The sequence below is a fragment of the Vidua chalybeata genome, chromosome 1, assembly GCF_026979565.1.
Source record: "Vidua chalybeata isolate OUT-0048 chromosome 1, bVidCha1 merged haplotype, whole genome shotgun sequence".
In the NCBI taxonomy this organism is placed as follows: Eukaryota; Metazoa; Chordata; class Aves; order Passeriformes; family Viduidae; genus Vidua; species Vidua chalybeata.
The window spans coordinates 140,241,916-140,261,807 of NC_071530.1; the positions used below are offsets into that span (position 1 = coordinate 140,241,916).

Below are 19,892 nucleotides of genomic sequence, written 5' to 3' on the forward strand. Positions count from 1 at the left end.
AAAGCATTTTGCAACTGGAAAAGCCCCTTATGTTCAGCTTTTTATAGTTTATAGAAATACAAAAACAAGATTAAAAATCCCATGGCTGTATAATTTAATACTGCTAAAATTTACTTACCAATCCTTTGGTGTTTTAATCCCAAATTATTCCCCCAAACTTTTACATTTTTCTACAGCACTAAGCCAAAGAGTTGTGCTGCTGTCCCCACTCTGCAAGCTTGGAGGAAGGGACAGGAAAAGATACAGAATCTGCCTAAAAGGCTTGGCAATCTTTGTGTCACTGCAAGTGGAGTAGAGTGACCCATGTTTTGCTAAAAATTAATGGTATGCCTTCTTAATGGACACTAGATAGAAATACGGCACCTGTGCCTGTTGCTTCCATATTTTCATCTACAAAATCTCAAAAAGAGATCAAACATACAGTATTTTTTTTTCAGGGCAGTTACAGTTAGTTTTGCACATCTGTGCTGGATGTACAGGTTGAAAGGGCAGTGTGTACACAGTGGCCATTTTTCCACACCCCCAGCTGGAGGGGCAGAGATGCTCTGAATGGCTGCCCAGGCAGTAGATGGATGGTAATTATTTCTAGGCACAATTCTAACACTGCTACCATAGCAAATCCACACTTATCAGTTATCAGTGCCTAAAATGAATTCTGAGACTACTGATTTAAAATCAGATCATCTAATGTGCATGAATGCACCCCTGTGCATTCATGGATTGTCTTTCCACAGGTCAACAGATCACAAACTACTCTTGAACAGAACACCAGTTTTTCTCTTTGCATAAAACATTTTAAGACTCAAACTTTGAAAGACGAGCAAGAGCTGCAGTTCCAAGCTCAGGCTGATAGGATGCTCAGCTCAAATGCAGGGTTACAATTAAGGAACAATCTCTCAGCCTTTATGGGAAACTCCAGATCATGCCCAGCTCCAGAGGCCAGGCACAGCAGAGGGGTGGCCCATGGACCAAGTAAGTAGGTACTTCCCAGGCTGGGAGTCAAAGGTGACAACTCATACATGATGGGAATTGTAACAGCAGGTGAACTCAAGAGCTGGTGTCAGTTTTTGTGACTCACGTCCCATCCTTGAACTTGATAGGAGACTTTTTGATCTCCCAGGAAAGTCTTTGTTAATTGACATGTAGAAGCAAAGACTATGGGGACGTTATAGTTTTCTGCTTGATTTTTTAAAGCACAAAAATTGGCATGTTAAGAAAATAAAGGTCTTCAAGGAAAGATAAATCAAACCCCAGAATCTCATTTAGTCTCTCTTCTTCCAGACAAGGCTGAATTCAGGAACAGAGAATAAGAGATAGAGAGCTTAGAAATGAAAATAAGAGTGTTTCCGTTACCTTTTCTGCAAGCCAGCCTAGATGCCTAATCTCTCGACTTCCAGCAATCCCTGTTTTACCCAGCTGGTCTCTGACCTCTGCAATCACCCTGGGGATGAGCTCATTGACACTGGAGTGGATGGCATTGAACCAGGCCTGGGCTGTAGCTGAATCCTTACTCCTGAGCACCACGGTGTGCTTGGCATCAGGTGAATGAACTTCAATAATTCTAGAAAAATGGGGGAAAAACATTATGTTCATTCATATACTAATAGGCAGTTAAATTTATTACCTCGTTTAGTGAATGCAGTGAGTTAAAAAGGATACTAATATAGAGACCTAGCACTAAAAACTTACCTTTAAAACACCTGAACAGAGTAGGGTCATCTTAACTGAATCCAGGTCTCTACTGGCATTATGATAACATCCTTGAGAAGGGGATTTGCCAGTGCTGATGCAACCCCACATACAGCATGTCAATAGAAGTTTTGAATGTAAAGGCAAGAGGAACATTCACTGACATGGACACGGTTATATGGTGGCGCTTCTTCAGCACATGTCACTTCTTCCTCTTCATCACTGAGACCAAAGTTTTCACCTTCAGGCCAGTTTGTAATTATCTCCAAAATCCCAAGGCAATTCAGTTTTCCAATATGGGTGCACTGTGTGATGAGAGCAATCCATTTGCTCCATTGGTGGCATGGTGGGTAGAGGGAACCTTTGCTTTGAACATCCACCCCAGCACAGGTATTTGGGGTGCCAAGAGGAGTTGTACTTCAGTGCAGAACCACAGACTGCATGGAAGATGACTCTGGAGAAGCCAGGGATAAGATGCTGCTTTCCTTAGCTGGTTATCATGGCACTACCAGAGTTTTTCAGTGTGCTTATTTTATACATGCAGAGATAAATGAAAATCATCCTCATGCCAAACAGAGGAATTTTCCTAGGATTGTTCTGTGGTTTCAGTGATACCACTACACATTAACACAGACCTAGCACAACTGGCCTTCTCCAGGAGTTACCAGCATCCTCAATGGTCCATTTAGATCCTGCTAACAGTGGCAACAAGAAAGTGCTAACAACAATCATGATTGCTGCTGACAGGCACCTTTTACAGATTTTCAAACTCCTGTAGAAGGAAATGAGTTTTGTTTCAAAGAAAACATTCCTACTGGACTATCCTGTGGGTGTCCACTGTGGTTTGAAAAGTACAACTGAACACAGTTTTCAGGAAAATGAATCCTGTTCATTGTGGTAATGGTTGTGGTAATGGGACCTGTGCCAACACCTTTGCTAACAACAACAACAAAAGTGCTTTGACAGGCATCTGCAGCTATTTTAGCTCTGTTCTTAGTGAAGTTATTAGTTATTAGTGGGGCTTTGTGTGCTCTTTATAGCTTTGTGGGCCATTTTACTTGAACATCTGGTAAATAACCCACAAAGTAATAGCCTGCTTTATCTTTATGTGGCAATTATAAAACAAAGCCCTGGTCATTGCCCATCACTCAACTCTGTATCACATTTGTGCTTTTTTATTATAAAAGTACAGTGACAGCCCCAAATGTTACCCTCCCAAATTCAATCTGGGATCTGAGCCTAAGCATGTATTTCTGTCCTGTGTATGGCTGCCCAGTCTCTGGGACACACAATGACTCCTTTCTGCAGCAGAAAATTAATTAGTTCAGAGGAATTTATTCAGGTTGAAGTTTGAAACAGAACTGTAATGCAAATATTTGTTGTGCAATTACAAAATCCAGCAATTTGGAGCTTAACTAACAATTAAGAGGTTTTAATTATTTGGTTAAACCAGAGCAAAATCCAGAACAGAGGGTGACTTGATCTGCATAGCTCTCTGGGACTCAGAGAGGAAGGATCCTTGGTTTCATGTTTGTCCATTTTGAGAAGGGGAGGTTTCCACGTAGACACTGTTCTAAATATAGAAAAGGTCATGATTTTCCAAACTCAGCAGCTGAACTGTTCAGGGTCTTAAATCACTGGATAGCTTAAGAAATGGCTTGATTTTTCAGGAAGCACTGAGCCAACACAGTAATGCATGTTTCCTCAGTAAAGCTGCTGCAGTTCAGCACTATCTGAAAATTAATGTTCTTATTTAGCCACTCCAGGATGCACCAACCAAATTTTCAGTTTCAAGTACCAAAGCAAAATTCCTTGATACATGATGGCAGTCTTGTGAACTATAAAATTATATTTATAGATAGGCACGTTCCAAATCACACTCCCATTTTTTTCTGAACTGCTAGAAACAGCCATGTCCTTCATGGTCAGGATTTAGCCATTTGTATCCACAGATCATTAGAATCATGCACAGCTACCATACTCCAGACTGTCCTTCCATCACAAACACAGCTCTCCCGCTGCTGAATCGTACTGTGACTCTGAACTGGAGTTGGAGTGTGTTCTTGTAGGCAGCCACCACCAAAAACAAGCTAGACAGGCTTAGATTTTCAAAATACATTGTGGTAATCAGTGAAATGTTGCTTATTACTTACAGAAGTTTTTGGCAGGAAATCTTACAGCCTTTCACAAATGAGGTCAGTGACAGCATCCTCATTTCACCACCAAAAAAAACATGGAAAAGTGAAGAACCCAGACAAGGCCGGGAACCGGCCAGGACCAGCAATCAGGATTTTCAGTCCTCTGTCCCCCATTTTATTACTTCTTTTAAAAACAAAAATTTTTAAGACAAAAGCAGTACTGTGCTACATTTGAAAAATGTTAACACACCATACAGATTGTGTGAAACAATGCTTTTTACAAAGCCTGTGGTTTCTACATGGGGACTTCCACCTACAAACTCACTGCACATCATGCAGTAAACAAGGTGCTGAACACAGACTCTAAAGGCTCAGAAGAAAGTGCTGCTTTTTCAGTTGCAAAGGAGCAGCAGAAAACTTGTGTGATTTCTTTATAAGTTAGAGTTGCACAAGGTTTTGACTTAAAAATAAATTATTGAGAACTGAAAGAGCTTCCAAATGGGAACTTGTTCACCTCCAGTTTGTAAATTCTTCCTTCAAACAAGTGGATTAACATACAAACAGGTATTTTAGTACTTGGGCCTTCATCAAAGTGTATTTTCCTTGATGGTGACTATTTAAGTATTTCTACAAGAGTTCTATCTCCTAAAATAATGAACATTTAGACAGTTGTCAACAGTTCTGTTTAAGGGGTTCTAAACCATGCGTATTCTTTCTAATATCTACATAATCAAATGTGATATCAAAGTCTAAATTCTAGTATACATATGCGTACACACATACTGAGCTGTGCTTGCAAAAATACTCATCCCTTAGTGACTTGTAATAGAGCTAGTTTGGGAATGACTGTCAGTCACCAAAGCGTGATGATGATGCACTAACAATTTCAGAAAGTTTTCCTTGTTCCACGAGCTGAGTAACAAGATGACTGGACAATACAACTTACACTTCTCAAAACTTAGTTCAAAACAGGATGCTGCTTTCACCGCGCTGAAAATTATTCTTTTTATCCACAGCACTTGTCCACTCCCAGAAATACATCTGCAAGCATCATTCCTTAGCAAGCTGCTACATAGGCCAACTTTCATCTGCACATCTTAAAGTCTAAATCTTCAACTCTCTGAATTCTGCTACTTGGCTATTGCTGTAAGATCTTGACCAGAAAACCTTAGGAAACCAAGCTTGCAGATTTCCACCAAAAGCCCAGGACTCCTGTCTCCACAGTCAACTGGGATGGAATTACTAAAATAAACTTTAAATCTTCCCAGAAACCCATGGGCTCTGACTGCAATCAGACACTGAAAGTGCTGCATCCCTATAAACTCTTCCCTTTTCTGCCTTTCAGCCCACGCTGCTTTGATTCACCAGTCCAACTGGATGATGCTTTCTGTATAGCAGCTGACTGATGGCATTTCTATACTTTCTGAAAAGAAAAAAATACCAGTGACCTTAGTAAACTCCAAGACTAAGGCACTTAAATGTTTACAGCAGTCTAGCTATTATAGTTTTGATTTGTTCCTTGGCTAAACTGACCACCTCTTACTGACTTCTGTTTATCTGCAGTTCAGTGATAAAGTTCCCTTAATTCCCCACTGAATTGAAATATTTAGGGCAATGCCACAGCTGTGTTTATTCTCACACTCCACCACAGTTATGTAAATACTGCATATGGAGCTGTTTCTGATAAAGCCCATACCAGCCCAAAGGAATTATATGTTGGCTCTAGATGACTGCCAAGATGTGCAGCATCTCTCCAGCTTGGCAATGCATATGAATGATATCACATTTTCTCAGAGATCATTTGGCAAACCTTATAATAAAAGGGTAATTTTCTCTCTCCTTCTCAAAGATCCTCAGTGAGCTGAGGAGTGTTTTCAGCATCCCCTTCTCCACCCGCAGAATACGGGGGTGACACAAAACCCAGTGCTTCCAAATGCTGTAACCTGGCACATAAGAGGAAAACTCCCTTCCTCTCTTCATCAGTTTTTCTACTTCACAGAGGATCAGAAGTTGAAAGCAAATGTTTGGTAGACCATACTCATTCAGCATTTGATAAAGCTTCTTTCTGTAGGAGTATTCATTATCTAAGAAATACCTTTTATCAAAACTCTTGAAAGTACTTCTGCCACCAGCATTGGCTCAGGACCAAATCAGGCACTGAGTTACACTTCATGACTCTTCCTGGGTCAGATTATGTATTCAGTGACTGATTAAAGTGTGGAGTAAATCCCTTGAAGTTAATGATAAGCTGGAGCCAGAGTTATTCAAGTCCATCACACTACTTTGATTTTGCACTGGCACAGAGAGGAACAAAACAGTCTGTCACTGACTTTGCAAACTTAAAGATGAATCAAAGGCCAAATTGTTCACTCTATCTCCTCCATCACTGTCTGCACATAAAACCACAGTAAGTAATTTTGTTTTTTTCTGAGTGTACAAACATAGGAGCCTTTCCAGGAAAAGGGGGGATTTAGAAGAACACAACCTGACTTATATTTTAAAAGTTGTAGGTTTTGTTATAAAATAAATTTTAAAAAATGTTAAGGTTCTTTTGAATTCTACATGCAGCACCAGGAGATTAACCAGGAACAGAATACATTAAGCAATGGAAACTTTTGGCTTAGTCTGCAAGGAAAATATTCCAGAGAGAGACTGTTAGGCTTGCAATGAATTCCCCAGCATACTCTCTGAAGAAGCACCTTCATTTGATGATCCTAAATGGAGGTGAAAGCAATTTTCCCAAGCAAGCACTACTTGGTAATCAAATGGAATTTTTCTATGTGAAAGGCTTTCGGTCCCCTTGCTGTCACAAGAGTACTTGCTGTATTAACAGTTACTTGGTGACTTTCAGCTTACAGTGCTAAAAACGATGCAGATACTTTCCTGGGAGCTGGACTAGACTGATGTCCAACCAGAGGGTGTATATATCACTAATGGGCTGTCACAGATGATTTCATTTCTATTTCCCACCAGCTGGGCTTTAATACAAGGGATATCAGAGGAGTTGTACCACATGCAAGTAAAGAAAGGATTTGTTTCTGCAAAGGACTTGCTCACACCACTGCATGCAGATGCTGACCAATCTGCAGAGACATCACACACTGCCTTCTCCACCCAGAGCAACCACAAAAGTAATTGGATAGTTTTTAAATGTATATGGATATTAAGGAGCAGGACTCTTACACCACAGGGCTCAAAAGACCTCTTATATTTTACTTTCTTGTTTTTTTCTTTTATATTCTGGTTGTAATTGTACTGAATATTGGTAATCCAGGAATATAGAGCTCAGCATTCTTCACAGCAGATTCAACATGAAACAACAGCAAAAGCGCTGTTTCAAGGAGAAGTTGGGGTGAATTATTTGGGGAAAAAAACCACAAACAGCATTTTTTCATAGAGATGTCAGGTATTTGATTTAACTTTAGAAGATGCTGAAATTTTAAGAACAGAAGATGTGATTGTTATATTCAATACACTGACCAGAGCTCCCTGAAGCAGCTGTTTTCCCCGAAGCAGACCCACAGCCAAACCCAAAGCAGCAGCAGCAAAGCAAACCTTCGGGCAGCTGGAACAGCGTGTGAGCTTGGCAAAGAACACATAACTGCAGCTGGTAATAGTGGGAAATGACCCCTTGAAATTGAGAAGAGAGTGGAGGATCTCATGCTGCTGCATAAGTAAGAGATCATGGGTTTGGAGATGAATTAGCTGTCTTCTGAGAAGGAATGCCACTCTTGCTGTTAGGAAGTGCTGTAGTACGACCCAGGGCAAAGCAAAGGATGTTATCCACAAGCGTGGGTGAAAACTGATATGGAAACAGGAAAAATTAGTAGGGCTGCTGACAGATCAGCTCTGTCTTGTGGATGAGTTGTCACAGAAGAAAGTCTTGCTGGAAGAGAAAAATGGCAGGTCCACCTTTTTTAGCAGGGTATGTCTCAGTGTCTCATTATATTACAGATCTACTTTTTGGCTTCCGTGATCAAGAATCCCAGGGATCACTGCTTACTTGCCAAGTGAAACAAAACCAAAGCCAGGCAACCATGACTACAAAGCCACAAATTCCTTCTGGATCAATTACTGGCCTCTGAGTGCTGTGGGAAGAGGCACCACCTGGGAGCCAGTCTCCCAGAGATACTGCCAGCTTCTTTGGGGACAGTGTGCATGGGTCACCTCCTGACACTTTCATGACTGGCAGTAGACCCACCTTCCCATTGAACAGACACAGAGACTGATGGAAAAGCTGTATGTAAGTGATGAGAAGAAGTAGCAGCTTCAGCAAAACTCTTACTACAGTACAACAGGAATTTCCATCAGCAGAAACACAGGAGAAAGCAAGCTAGAAGTGACCAGAGGGTATTAAAATAGCAAAGTATTCGCACACAACCTAAGCACGAAGGACCAGCCTCAGCATCTAGCAACACTGAGCTGGGGCACCTCTGCTGGCAGCCCACCACCAGGGCTCACACTGGGATTGTCATTTGCTGCCATTCCCGTGACTACACGAGGTGCAAGAGAGAGCAGCTTTAAATACACCATCTGAAAATCCTGCTCCTTAATTAGTGGCAGATCAGGCCAGATCAGAGCTGTGAGACTGAAATCCAATTTGCAGATGGGCTGGTAGGCGAGGGAAAGCCCAACACTGAGCACAGGACAGCAGCCAGGCAGGAAAAAGAGCCTTGAGGTTGTCACGCTCTCCAAGCCATTACACAAAGACTGTGGGGACTGGGAGCATAGCAGGAAACTGAAACCCTTGCACATCAACTTTCTTTCTTTGGGAGATCTCAGTAGTCTTTAAACTGCTCTTCAACATTATTTAGCAGCAGCTTGGGTGTCCGCACTTACATACCTTTACATACAAATGCACATAAAAACATTATTAACTATTTGTTCTCCTCTTCCCTGCAGCACTCCCACTGCTCTTCCTCTCCCTTTATTCTGTGGCACATTTCTTGGAGCAGCTCTCTTTCTCCATCTTTTCAGAGCTTTGGTTTTTATTCTTTTTTACAAAAGTGTTTGTTAAGTAAAATCTACTGCAGTTTTCACTCTCTGGGTTTGTTGCCCTGCCTTGCCGGCTTCTTTTTTAATCACTTTTTATTAATTTGTGCTCCTCTCTTCCCTCCATGCATTTCTCAAGGCAGTTCCTTTTTTTCTGTTTCCCTTTACCTGATTAATTTCCAGTTCCTTTGCTCTTATTTCCATTTCTCAGCTCAACCCTTTACAGCTGAAGCTGATTGGAAAAATCAAAACTCTGACTTTTTCAAAATTCCCCTAACTGAAGCAATGGCTGAAAAAAACCCCAAAATGCAACACAAAAACCCACCAGCATATGGTTGTTTGTTTTTTTTTTTTTTTCATTATTTAAATATTTTTCACAGGAAATAAAGACTTTGGCTAAAAGCTTGTTAATCAAAAATCCAGCTGAAAGCTTTCTTACAGCCTTAGTTACTGCCACCTCCTCATCACTCACATCCTTCCTCACCACCCAACTCACAGTGACATTTTATTCCTGTCAGGTCATGTTCACACATAGACACACACACACATACATCAAGTTTTATTTATAGTCACATATATGCAGGCATGCTTTTGAGTTACACATGCAAGAGGTTTTCCCATTCCTATTTGATTTATGCTGGAGACGGAAAGGGCACCAGAAACTCACCTGGATGACCCAGAAGGATGGGGAAGGGAGAAAGCCCCATGCCATTACACCAGGAAAAAAAGATTCATCTTTATTTTTTTTTCAAGAAAATGAGACATGCCTAGTCCCAAATTCACGAGGACCTGCAGAGATTGAAGGTCAGTCATGACATGCTGTAACAATCCAGTTCTACACTGGTGTCTCAAACACTCTGCAGGAAAACTCAGGGGTTTTCACTGTGTCCCTAGATCCTGGTGCATCTCTCAGTAATTCAGCTCTCAAGCCATTACTCAAAGACTACAGCAGTCTTTAGGACATTAGAAACCTATTTTAACATGATTTAACAGAACAAGAATTAAATAATGAAAAAAAGAAAAGAGTTATGAAGTTCACCTCAGTTTCGTGATTTGACTCAAAAAGGCAAAAATGCTCATCTTTATGGGAGGGATAGTCCTAAAGAAGTATCTGATCTCAGTGGCCTTTCAAGAAAGATGAGAAAAAACTGACACTAACAGAAAAATTGGTATGACCCAGACTAAAACTGTTTGGTTTGTGGGGAGTTTCACAAATTATAGAAAACAACTATTTCGCATAATTAAAAACAAATTTAAAATCATCGTTCCTGCCCAGAGGCTTCAGAGCTCCAGCTCCTACAGGTTTAGAAAACTGTCCCTTATCAAGATAGATGACTGCAGCTTACAAGGCTGCCCAAAAAGTGGATGATGTAGATGACAGAGAACTGTCAGACAACAAATTATAGAACCATTAATTATTAAATCTATCAGTTAATGAATTATTAATTGTAGCAGTTAATGACTTGCCTCCAAAACACTGTTATGAGAGAAAAAATGCAATGTTACAGGTCCCTCATGTGACAACCCTAGCCCTGAATGCCCTGACCCTGGCTACTGAGAAGGGTCCCACAGCCATGCAATGTATCAAGGAGGAAGAGGTGGCCTCCCCCATGACCCATCCCACAACTCCACTCCTGTTGCCCATACCCCAAATTCTTCCCTCTCCTACCCTCAGAGTACTGAAATGCCTTTTTAGCTAAATTACCTAAGTTCTCTCAGCTTGCAAAGAGGCAACAGTAGATAAACCTCAGGTGCTGCCTACTTGTTCATCCCTTCCAATAAAGACCAGATTTTGTAAGCAGATTAGCTGTTACAGAACATGAACACAACAAGAGACATACAACTTCACACAAAAGCTGGATTTGGATCCATTACAGCAAAATAGTTGGAAGCTAAGGTTAAAAACACATTTTCATCATGACATTAAATTCACAGCCTTTTGTGGGCAAGGCTGTAACAGACCAAGCACACTGTGATAGCACAACAGAGTGATTTAAGGATGAGGGGAGAGTCAACCAGAGTTTCACCCTGATTATTGTCACTTTTGTTCTTTTCTGGATTTGAATTATACTCTTTCAAGTTGCTTTACTTTAATGTTGGATTGTTGATATAGTAATCTAAGGAGATAATAAACACAGCCCACCAGGAAAAAAAACCGAATGCTAACAAAAATTCTTGATATAAATCAGACTGACTCAAGCATGCTCAATGACTTCTTCAAAGGACTTATTGATATTCATACAGTAAAACATGTCTGTACCAATAATGATAATTAACTGCTATGTGCCTTTCATCCAAGGCTCTCAAGCTGTAGCTCACAACAACACTAAGAATTAAGTATGGTCTCTGCATTTCACAGAGGTTCTACAGCCAGAGAGCAGCCAGAGAGCAGCACACGAGGAGCAAAGCACAAATTCCTTGAGGAGATGTGGAGGGCAACTTTTAATACTGGTAATGTGCCCATTCTGTATCTTTATCTATGTTCTATCCCCCATGCAGACATAAGTTCTTTGTCTTTCCTTGCTTACCTACAACATACAGTAACAGAAAAAGGGCCCCCGTTTCCTAAACCAGAGCCCAATCCAGCTAAATCTGTACTTTGAACTAGGGAAAAAAATTTCCCACCTCCCCAGGAAGCCCCACAGAGCTGCAGATGTCCACCCAGGACTGACACAGCTCCAGCATGTCAGCAGTGCCAGCTCAGTGGTAGAAATGGGCCATCTCCTCTTTACTCCTGGGTGCAGGGCTCAGCCTTTGCCCAGCACCTAACCCCATCTGGGCTTGCTGCTGCCACTGTCCCTGACTATGCTCAGTGCTGTCAAACTACATCCTAAGAGGCAGAAAACAAGGTAAGTGTGACCTGTGCTCTCCAAGAGCAGCTGTAACTCATTCTGGCCCTCTGGTCACTCTGTGGCAGAGCCCTGCCCTCTGTGAGCCCCAGACACAGGTGACTCAGGGAAACCATTCCCCCAGCAGCAGAGAAAAAACCCAGGCTGCAAAGGTGCACCCCTAAGCCACACTGCTCTTGGAGGAGAATCAGCATCTGCTCTGCACACCAGGGCTTGCTGATACCTGGCAGAACCAAGATTTGGTCCTGTTCACTAAACAGGAGAGAGGCAGGCTGGGGGCATGAGCCAGACCATGTTTTCACCAACAAGGTATCCAGAACCTTCTCTGCTGCCTAATACTTGCCTCCCTATCCCCTCAGTTCCCCTTAAGTTATATAAGCAGGAACTTGAAGAGGTACAGGAGCTGCTTGGTCTTTCGTTCCCTCATCTGCTTCAAGATGTTTGTCTTTTTATTGCATTTTTACAATCTTCTGCTTATGCCTTATATTTGTTGTGAGCATTCATGACTCCAAGTTTTTTGATGCAAGGACTTGCAAGGACTTTCTTTTCTATGTCATATTAAATCTGTTTGAAATCCAGCTTTTTTTTCTTGAAGAAGCTTCAACTTTTGTTTTCATGTCTTATTGTAACAAAAGTAAATACATGCAAATTCACTAGAATTTGTTTTATAATTAAAGATTTTTAAATGCCATTTTAGAATCACACTATGCTATTTCATTCTGCATAAGTTACTTATACACCAACTACAGTTCAAAATGTTAAATCTCACTGACACTATTACTGTGCATTACTGACATTACTGTTATTAAATAATGAAAGAAGAAATTATTATTTAAAAATATGTGCAAAAGGAAGCCTGGGGAGCAATGGCTTTGCAATAGATCTTGTGAATACTTCGTTCAGTGAATCAGTATTTCCCAAAGCAAAAAAAAAAAAAAAAAAATCAAACAAACACAAACACCTCAAAGTAATGAAGCTGCTTGAATCTGTTGCTGCCTTTAGAGTAAATAGGTATCAGTCTGTCCTGTTCTGCACCTCCTTGATGTCTTGGGAAGCCCAGGTAATTCCCAGATGCAGCTCACTGTGCAGAGTCCAAAGTGACCAGCCAGTTCCTCTGCCACCTTGTAAAGGGCTGACCCTGAATTCCAGGCACCTACCAAAGTTACTCTATCACTCCCCTCCACTAGGGGACAGGGGACAGAAAATATAACAGCTTCCTAAGCTGAGATAAGGATCAGGAGCAATCACTCACCAAATACCATCACAGACAAAACAGGCTCCAACTTTGGGAAACTAATTGAATTTATTACTTAGAAAATTAGAGCAGGATACTGAGAAAAATAAATCTTAAAAACACCTTCTCCCCCCGACCCCCTTCCTTCCCAGGCTCTACCTACTCCCCTCCAGTGGCACAGGGAGACAGGGAATGAGGGTTACACAGCTCATCACAGGTGGTTTCTGCTGCTGCTCAGGGAGACGAGTGCTTCCCTTGCTCCAGTGTGGGGTTCCTCTCATGAGAGACAGTTCTTCAGAAACTTCTCCAATGTGAGTCCATCCCATGGGCTGCAGATCTCCATGAGCTGCTCCAGTGTGGCTCCCTTTCCACAGGATGCAGTCCTTCAGGAACAGGCTGCTCCTGCATGGATCCCCCACAAGTCCTGCCACTAAACCTGCTCCAGCATGACTCTTCTCTCCACAGGTCCCTGCCAGGAACCTGCTTCAGCACAGATTTCCCACACAATCATAGACTATTTTGGGCATGCTCTGCTCTGGCATGGTCTCCTCCAGGGGCTGCAGGTGGATCTCTGCATCCCTGTGATCCTCCATGGGCTGCACCACGGGCTGCAGGGGAATCTCTGTTACAACACCTGGAGCACCTCCTCCTGCCCCTCCTTCCTCACTGACCTGGGTGTCTGCAGGGCTGTTTTTCTCACACATTCTCACTCCAATCTTATCTGGCCACAATTACACCTGCAAAGTAACTGTCTTATTTTCCTTTTAAAATATGTTATCACAGAGGTGTTACTACGATTCCTGAGTGGCTCAGCTTTGATCAGCAGTGGGTCCACCTTGGAGCTGTCTGGCACTGGCACTGTAGGACATGGAGGAAGTTTCTGACAGCTTCTCACAGAAGCCACCTCTGTAGCTCCCCTGCTACCAGAACCTGGCCATGCAAACCCAACAGATGCAACCTACCTACAGAACGTACCTGCTCAATTTTATCTTCTGATTGTAATTCTTAGTCCAATCCTGAAATGGACAGTGATGGGGAAAGTTCACTGCTGGGAATCTATCTCAGTCCATTTTTCCTAGCTTAGAGACCAAAGCAAACCTTTCCCATCAGAGGGCCGAATCCTGCCAATGAGTAACCCAATCATTAAGGCTGGATCCTGCTGAAGTTCCCGGTGAGGATCACACTGCTCTTGACTCCTGACACTGTAAGAACATGATGTGTGCCCACCAAGTGCTGACAGGATCAGGCCCATACCTCCTGGGTTTGGCTGAAAGACATGCAAGCAGAATATTAGGGTGACTTCAAAAGCAGATGAGAAAACCTTTTCTGTCCACATAGCTTTGTCTCATTTCTCCAGGGAATGTCGTGTCTCCTGTGTTGTGTATAGAAGTACCTTTGTATTATGTCCCAAGATTTTAAAAGCACCAACAGAAAAAATTTCACCCAAGAAACCTTTTTTTTCCTCCTGTTTCTTAATACCATCACCAGAAATTGATGAAAAGCTTTCTACGCTGCAGCAAGGTTTTCTGCTTATTGGCATTACTAGCCATGGTAATTTCCACATGTTCCTTCATTTGGAGGGGATGCTCCTCAGTGAGGCCTGACATTAGCCTTTACTGCTGCCACCAAAAAGGTCACTTATCAGTGAAAACACAGCAAACAACTGATTTAAGTAGCAAATATTTTAACCAGTTTCTTCCAAGCTAAAATATAACAAGCCCTGCACCTAGAGAAGAATGGCATAGATGCTCTGCATCTTTTCTCCTGTTGGCATGCTTTTATTATTAAAAAAAAAAATCTACACAGTAATTTTGGTATTGGTTTGTATGAAGGATCTTCTCTTTGATATCTTACAGCTTTTTTTTATCAGGTAACAGAAAAGATCTCCTCCAGAATGAACCCACAGGCAGATCAGGTGAAGTAGACATCTGAGAACTGCTGGCTCTAAAAGCATCAGACATCACTTCTGCTCCAAAATAGCAAGTTCACTAAACCATCTGAGAGTAGACACAGACTTGAGAATCTCTGAACTGGGGTCAGACTTCCATGAGAAGAAAAAAGTCCTAAGCAGAGCTACCAGCTCTACTGGGAAAAACAATACTCCTCCATGCCTATTAAATCCACATTTCACTGCAGCCTTCTAAGAACTGGAGACAATTCAGTGCCAACAAGCAACTATTTCCTTTTGGGTCCCTTAACATAGGTATCTTCTCATGCTGGACATCAAATCAGTTCATCCTGGTCCCAGAAGACTGCTGACATTATCCCCAGCCCACAATGAAGAAATCACTGCACTGGAAAACTCACGCTTTCCATGCCCACACTTGCTCTTAAATGAAAATTAGCTCAGTTATAGTCCAAGTGAGCCCTTTAATGGCCAACATATGCTTTGGCATCCTGCTAGCAGAGCTCTCTTGAAGCCATCCAGCAAAGTGACACCATCAGTTACGAAATCTATGTGTGTCAGGTCACTCGGTTATGAAACAGAAGTGTTGTAAGCATGTAAGGACATGGCCTAGGCTCTGCTGTGAGTGAAGACAAAATTATTGTCCTAAAATTGGATTACTATCTTGGAAGGCATTCCAGTAGGAAAGGGTCACTGCACTGTAATAGCATTAATACTGGGAAGTATGAGTTCCAGTGTTCAGAATTGTTAAAAATCACTGAAACCAGTAGAGATACTAATCTATGGGGTGCTACTACAACACAGCAGCTAGCACGATGGTGAGGTACTGCATGCTTGGATGGAAAAATCCATCTTAGACTGCACTGTGCTGGACTACAGTAAAATCAGAAGTCACTCTTTCCACAGGAAATGACAGCTACACAAAATGAAAACCATGATAACAAGCAATATGACTCTCCCACACATAACTTCCTAGTAACACTGAAGAAAACACACATATGTAACATACTTCAAAAAAGTCATCTCCATTGTAGAGGTATCATGAGCAATGAGTGTGTGTCCCTCTGAGTCAGTCCTGGCTCTCAAACCAACTGAGGACCAGGAGAATGACAGAAGGTGAAAACTACAATAAAATCAATAAAGAAAGGGGAAAACATATGAGAAAATAAAGTCAAAGCAGGCAAAATACCATTACATTGTACTGATTCAAAAAATGTGATTGGTGTGAGTATTTTTAAAATACACACCATGGCAGAGACAAAGACAAACTCCCGGACAAGTGATACAGCTGTCAAACCTTAAACTATGCAGACATATGTGGAAAAAAAAGTGGCCAATATCAATAAACATCTTGATCTAAACTGAGAAGCACTGCTAGGGTTATTTCTGGTTTACAATTGCACTTCTGTAGCAGTCAGTTACACCGACTATGGTGGCAACCACTACGTGAGATGAAGAGCCAAGGCAAAGTAAAGCCATACTACACAGTAAAGCATGGCTTTAATTAATTAAAAGGTCAGACAAATATAAAAAGGAAAGATGGAAAACTATACAGATACTAATAAAATTTCTGAATTGAAGTGCAAGAGATTACAGAGAAACCCATCCTTCCCAAGCCATTTTCTTCTCTCCCCACTTCTCCTTATCCTTTTCTGCAAATGAAAATGTAACTTTTGTTTATGCCTATATGTAAATGCTGAGAATCAAAGGCATTATACCCAGCTTCTGCAGAAAAATGAAAAGGCCATTATTTGGATGGAGAATTATTCTGTATCACTGACTTGACTGCTCCTGTTTTTATTAGCAGCTGTTTGAGAAGGGATCAGGGAGTGTGCTGGTGCAGTGCAGCTGTTCCACATATGTTATAAATAAGGGCTGGTAAAACCTCATCCTATTTTTAACATTAAGAAAAAAAACAAGTCACAAAAATTCCCCATTAATGCTTTGTAAGTGGAACTTTTCTCCTCTTCTTGACTTTAATGTCCAGAACTGAATACTCAAACCAGACCATTCTTAAAACAATATTCATTTAAAAAAGGAAAGAAAATGCAATTTAGTGGAATCAGATTTAGCCAGCCTGGAGGATGTAACCAATTGGTGTGTACAGTGTCTTTTCCTTCAAAAGCAGACACTTAATCAGGATGAAAACAACCCCCTGAAATTTTATTTCCAACAAAAGTGCTGGATTACTGCATCGAAGTTCCTCTAGCATAACCAAAAGCTGAGCCACGCCTCATGTGGCTCAGACACCACCACCCACCCTTCCCAAAGCAGTGCTAGCTCCCCTGTTGGGTCGTTGCATGCAGCCAGAGCCCCATTCCTGCTCACCAACCCCAGTGTGGAAAACAACAGCAACAATTCAACGTGAAAGTGAAATCCCAACCCCAGGCAAATGCCCATTCACCTGTTTTCAGGGTCGGACACTGTCATGTTGCGTGTCACGTAGCACATCTTGAGGGGAATTGTCTTCCTGTCCCTGTGGATGGAGAGCGAAAGCTGCGGCATCGGCTCAGCAGAGGCGCAGCCCAAGCGCGGAGATTCGGGGGGAGGCGTCTCCCACCCGATCTCTGACACGGGGGAGCCTTTCTTCACATAGGGGGTCGCTTCTCTCATGTATTTCACTATGGAAGAGAGAACAAGAGATGGAAAACAATAAATAAATTAATATTCTGGAGTTGCATGCCCATGTGAGTTCTCTGGACTGGTGTTAACCCTCGACGCAGTCCATTAATTCTGCTCACCAAGCATCCCAGCATGGGAAGGTGTGCAAACACAGAAGATGAAGATGTGCCTGCTGCCGGTGTCAGTATGGTGCTATGAGTAAAATGAGAGAGAAGAACAGAACAGGCAAAGTAAGAACATACAGCCATACAGAGTAGGGCCAGGAGAGCTATCCCACCTTTCTGTGACAGTGGGTAAGCAGTCATGCAACAATTGCTTCACACAGAAGCCATGAGCTGTCTGAAGTACAGGGATGTTTAAAGAAAGACATTCAATCAAGTGACAGTGAACCTATTATTCCCCTATCTAAAGTGTTCCAGCAATACTTCCAGTGATTCTAACTCACATCTTGCTTCTAGTTCACACTTGTCAGTGTCTCACCACTAATCTCAACAACTATTGCTGCTTGCTGGGAAGCAATTTTGCCTAATCTACTTGTTTATTTATTTATTTATTTATTTATGGAGCAAACAAAAAACAATTCACTTCTTAGCCTTCTCTTGGGGAAATAAAATTGAGCTTGAGCCTTTTGTGAGAGTGAAGGTGTCAGATTAGATCTCAGCCTCTTCTGAGCTTTTTTCCAGAATGGATAAGAAAAGTGAATGTAGGATTCGGAAATTATCTTACTATATTAAACTATCTTACTGTATTATACTTCTTCTACATGTATGCTTCATATTCCCCTCTTTATGCAGGCAAATACTGCAACATTTTTCTCATTTTTTAATTATTTTGGTAGTTTGAGCTCACTTTTGCTTTTGCTATTGATGTGCTTGGAAAATCTGCCAGCCACAGCCTCCTTCCCCTTCACAAACCTGATGGAGTTCAGAAAAGACAAGACATCCCATTTAAATGCCCTGGTTAAGCCAATATTCCCCCAGCAGTGACATGACCTGAAAGGGCCCGGGCATTGTGAACTTGCTTGGGGAAGTTATTAAAATATTGTAAGACAGTATTTCAGGGAAATGGTGCAGATCATCATGTCAGCTCAGCTGAAGAAGCTAGGAATGACTGAATAACAAAAAGGTGGGTAAATTACAAAAGAGCATTGTGGTAAGAGATATTAAATTAGGGAAAGCCAACTGAAGTTTTTGAGTTCAAAATGAAAGCAAGAGAAGTATTCAGAAGAGTGGAGAAGAACAACAGTGTTCCTATTGAAACCACAGATCAGGTGGTTAACTTCAGCAGCACTATTTTCAAGGCACTTCATAAAAATTTTACCAAGAGAGAAACCAGTACAAATCTAGAGTCTAGACTCTGTGAACACCTATTGCTACTTTTTCTCAAAAACACCTTAGTGCCCATCTCACTATTGTCCATTTTATCCTTTTTTTAAAAAAATTGTTAACTTCAATCACAAAGATTTCTGTGTTTAGGTATGTTATGGGATGTTCCTTTTTGGGAAGGACCATTTGTGATTTATCAGAAAGGCTGTCCACTCAACACCGATGTTTTTATTTCCTTGTCCGATAGTATTCTGAGTATTTTCTTAAATTAATTTGTTCCCTTCTCAGGAAAGAGTTGGCACAGCATTCCACCAGGCTTCCAGAAACTCTTTCTGGCAAAAAGAGTTGAGACTGATTTTTTTAAACTTTTTTAGATATCTATCTAAAGTCCATTATCTAAAAACCTGTGTCACCTAACTCCCCAAACGAGTGCTCATCTTTGGGTACTCTGAAAATCACACGATTTTCAAAGGTGCTGAAATTAAGCAGTTGTTGCCAGTGTCATAGAGATACTGCTTTCAGCAGCTGCCATCTCAGTTTGGATGTACTCATAGCCTTAGGGAAGCCAAGAACAGAACAGATACAGATGTGGTGAATCTGTTCCTGCTAACACTGAACAAACATGACCTTGTCATTAATTTCCATGGGCAGAACAGCTGAAGCTGTGAAAATCACGTTCAACTTCAAACAAAATTCTGTTCCCTTTAAAATTAGAGTTTAATGATTGCTCTGTTGAAAAAAAAGTAATCCAGTCAGTTTTTGAACACTGGTACAGTGACATGCCAGCAAATGTGATTCCAAATAAAGGTCCAGGTCTCAATAGTGTAGCTATTTAATTTGTGCTATTTTTGTCCTTTTCCAGTTGCAGTTATATCCATTCAACCCTAGCATATTTTAATTAAGAGAAGGAGAGAGGGGCAAGAGGAAGGAAGCTGAAGTAAAAACTTTGGCTGGAAACTTAAGCAGGAACACAAAATGTGAATTTAATTCCCCAGAGATGGGACAGAAGAAAAGAGGCAGCCTTTCCATGTGTCAAAAGCCAAGTTTCCATGTGATGTACCGGTGAATTCATGGCACACAGCTGCAGTATTTCACAAAATCCCATGAAAAAGGAAGCAGGAGTAGGGGGGGAGCAGA

The 19,892-nt window shown here is 41.5% G+C and overlaps 1 protein-coding gene across 2 annotated transcripts in view; it reads right to left on the bottom strand.

Annotated features, from left to right (window-relative positions):
• The window catches only part of SNTB1 (syntrophin beta 1), a 114,077-nt gene that overhangs the window by 40,687 nt on the left and 53,498 nt on the right, over positions 1-19,892 (bottom strand). For both annotated transcript variants that reach the window (XM_053953867.1, XM_053953862.1), the window contains exons 2-3: positions 17,213-17,429; positions 1,354-1,561 (exon numbers count right to left, since the gene is read on the bottom strand). In XM_053953867.1, the coding sequence (XP_053809842.1) occupies positions 1,354-1,561; positions 17,213-17,429 (425 nt within the window). The remainder of the gene's footprint in view (positions 1-1,353; positions 1,562-17,212; positions 17,430-19,892) is intronic.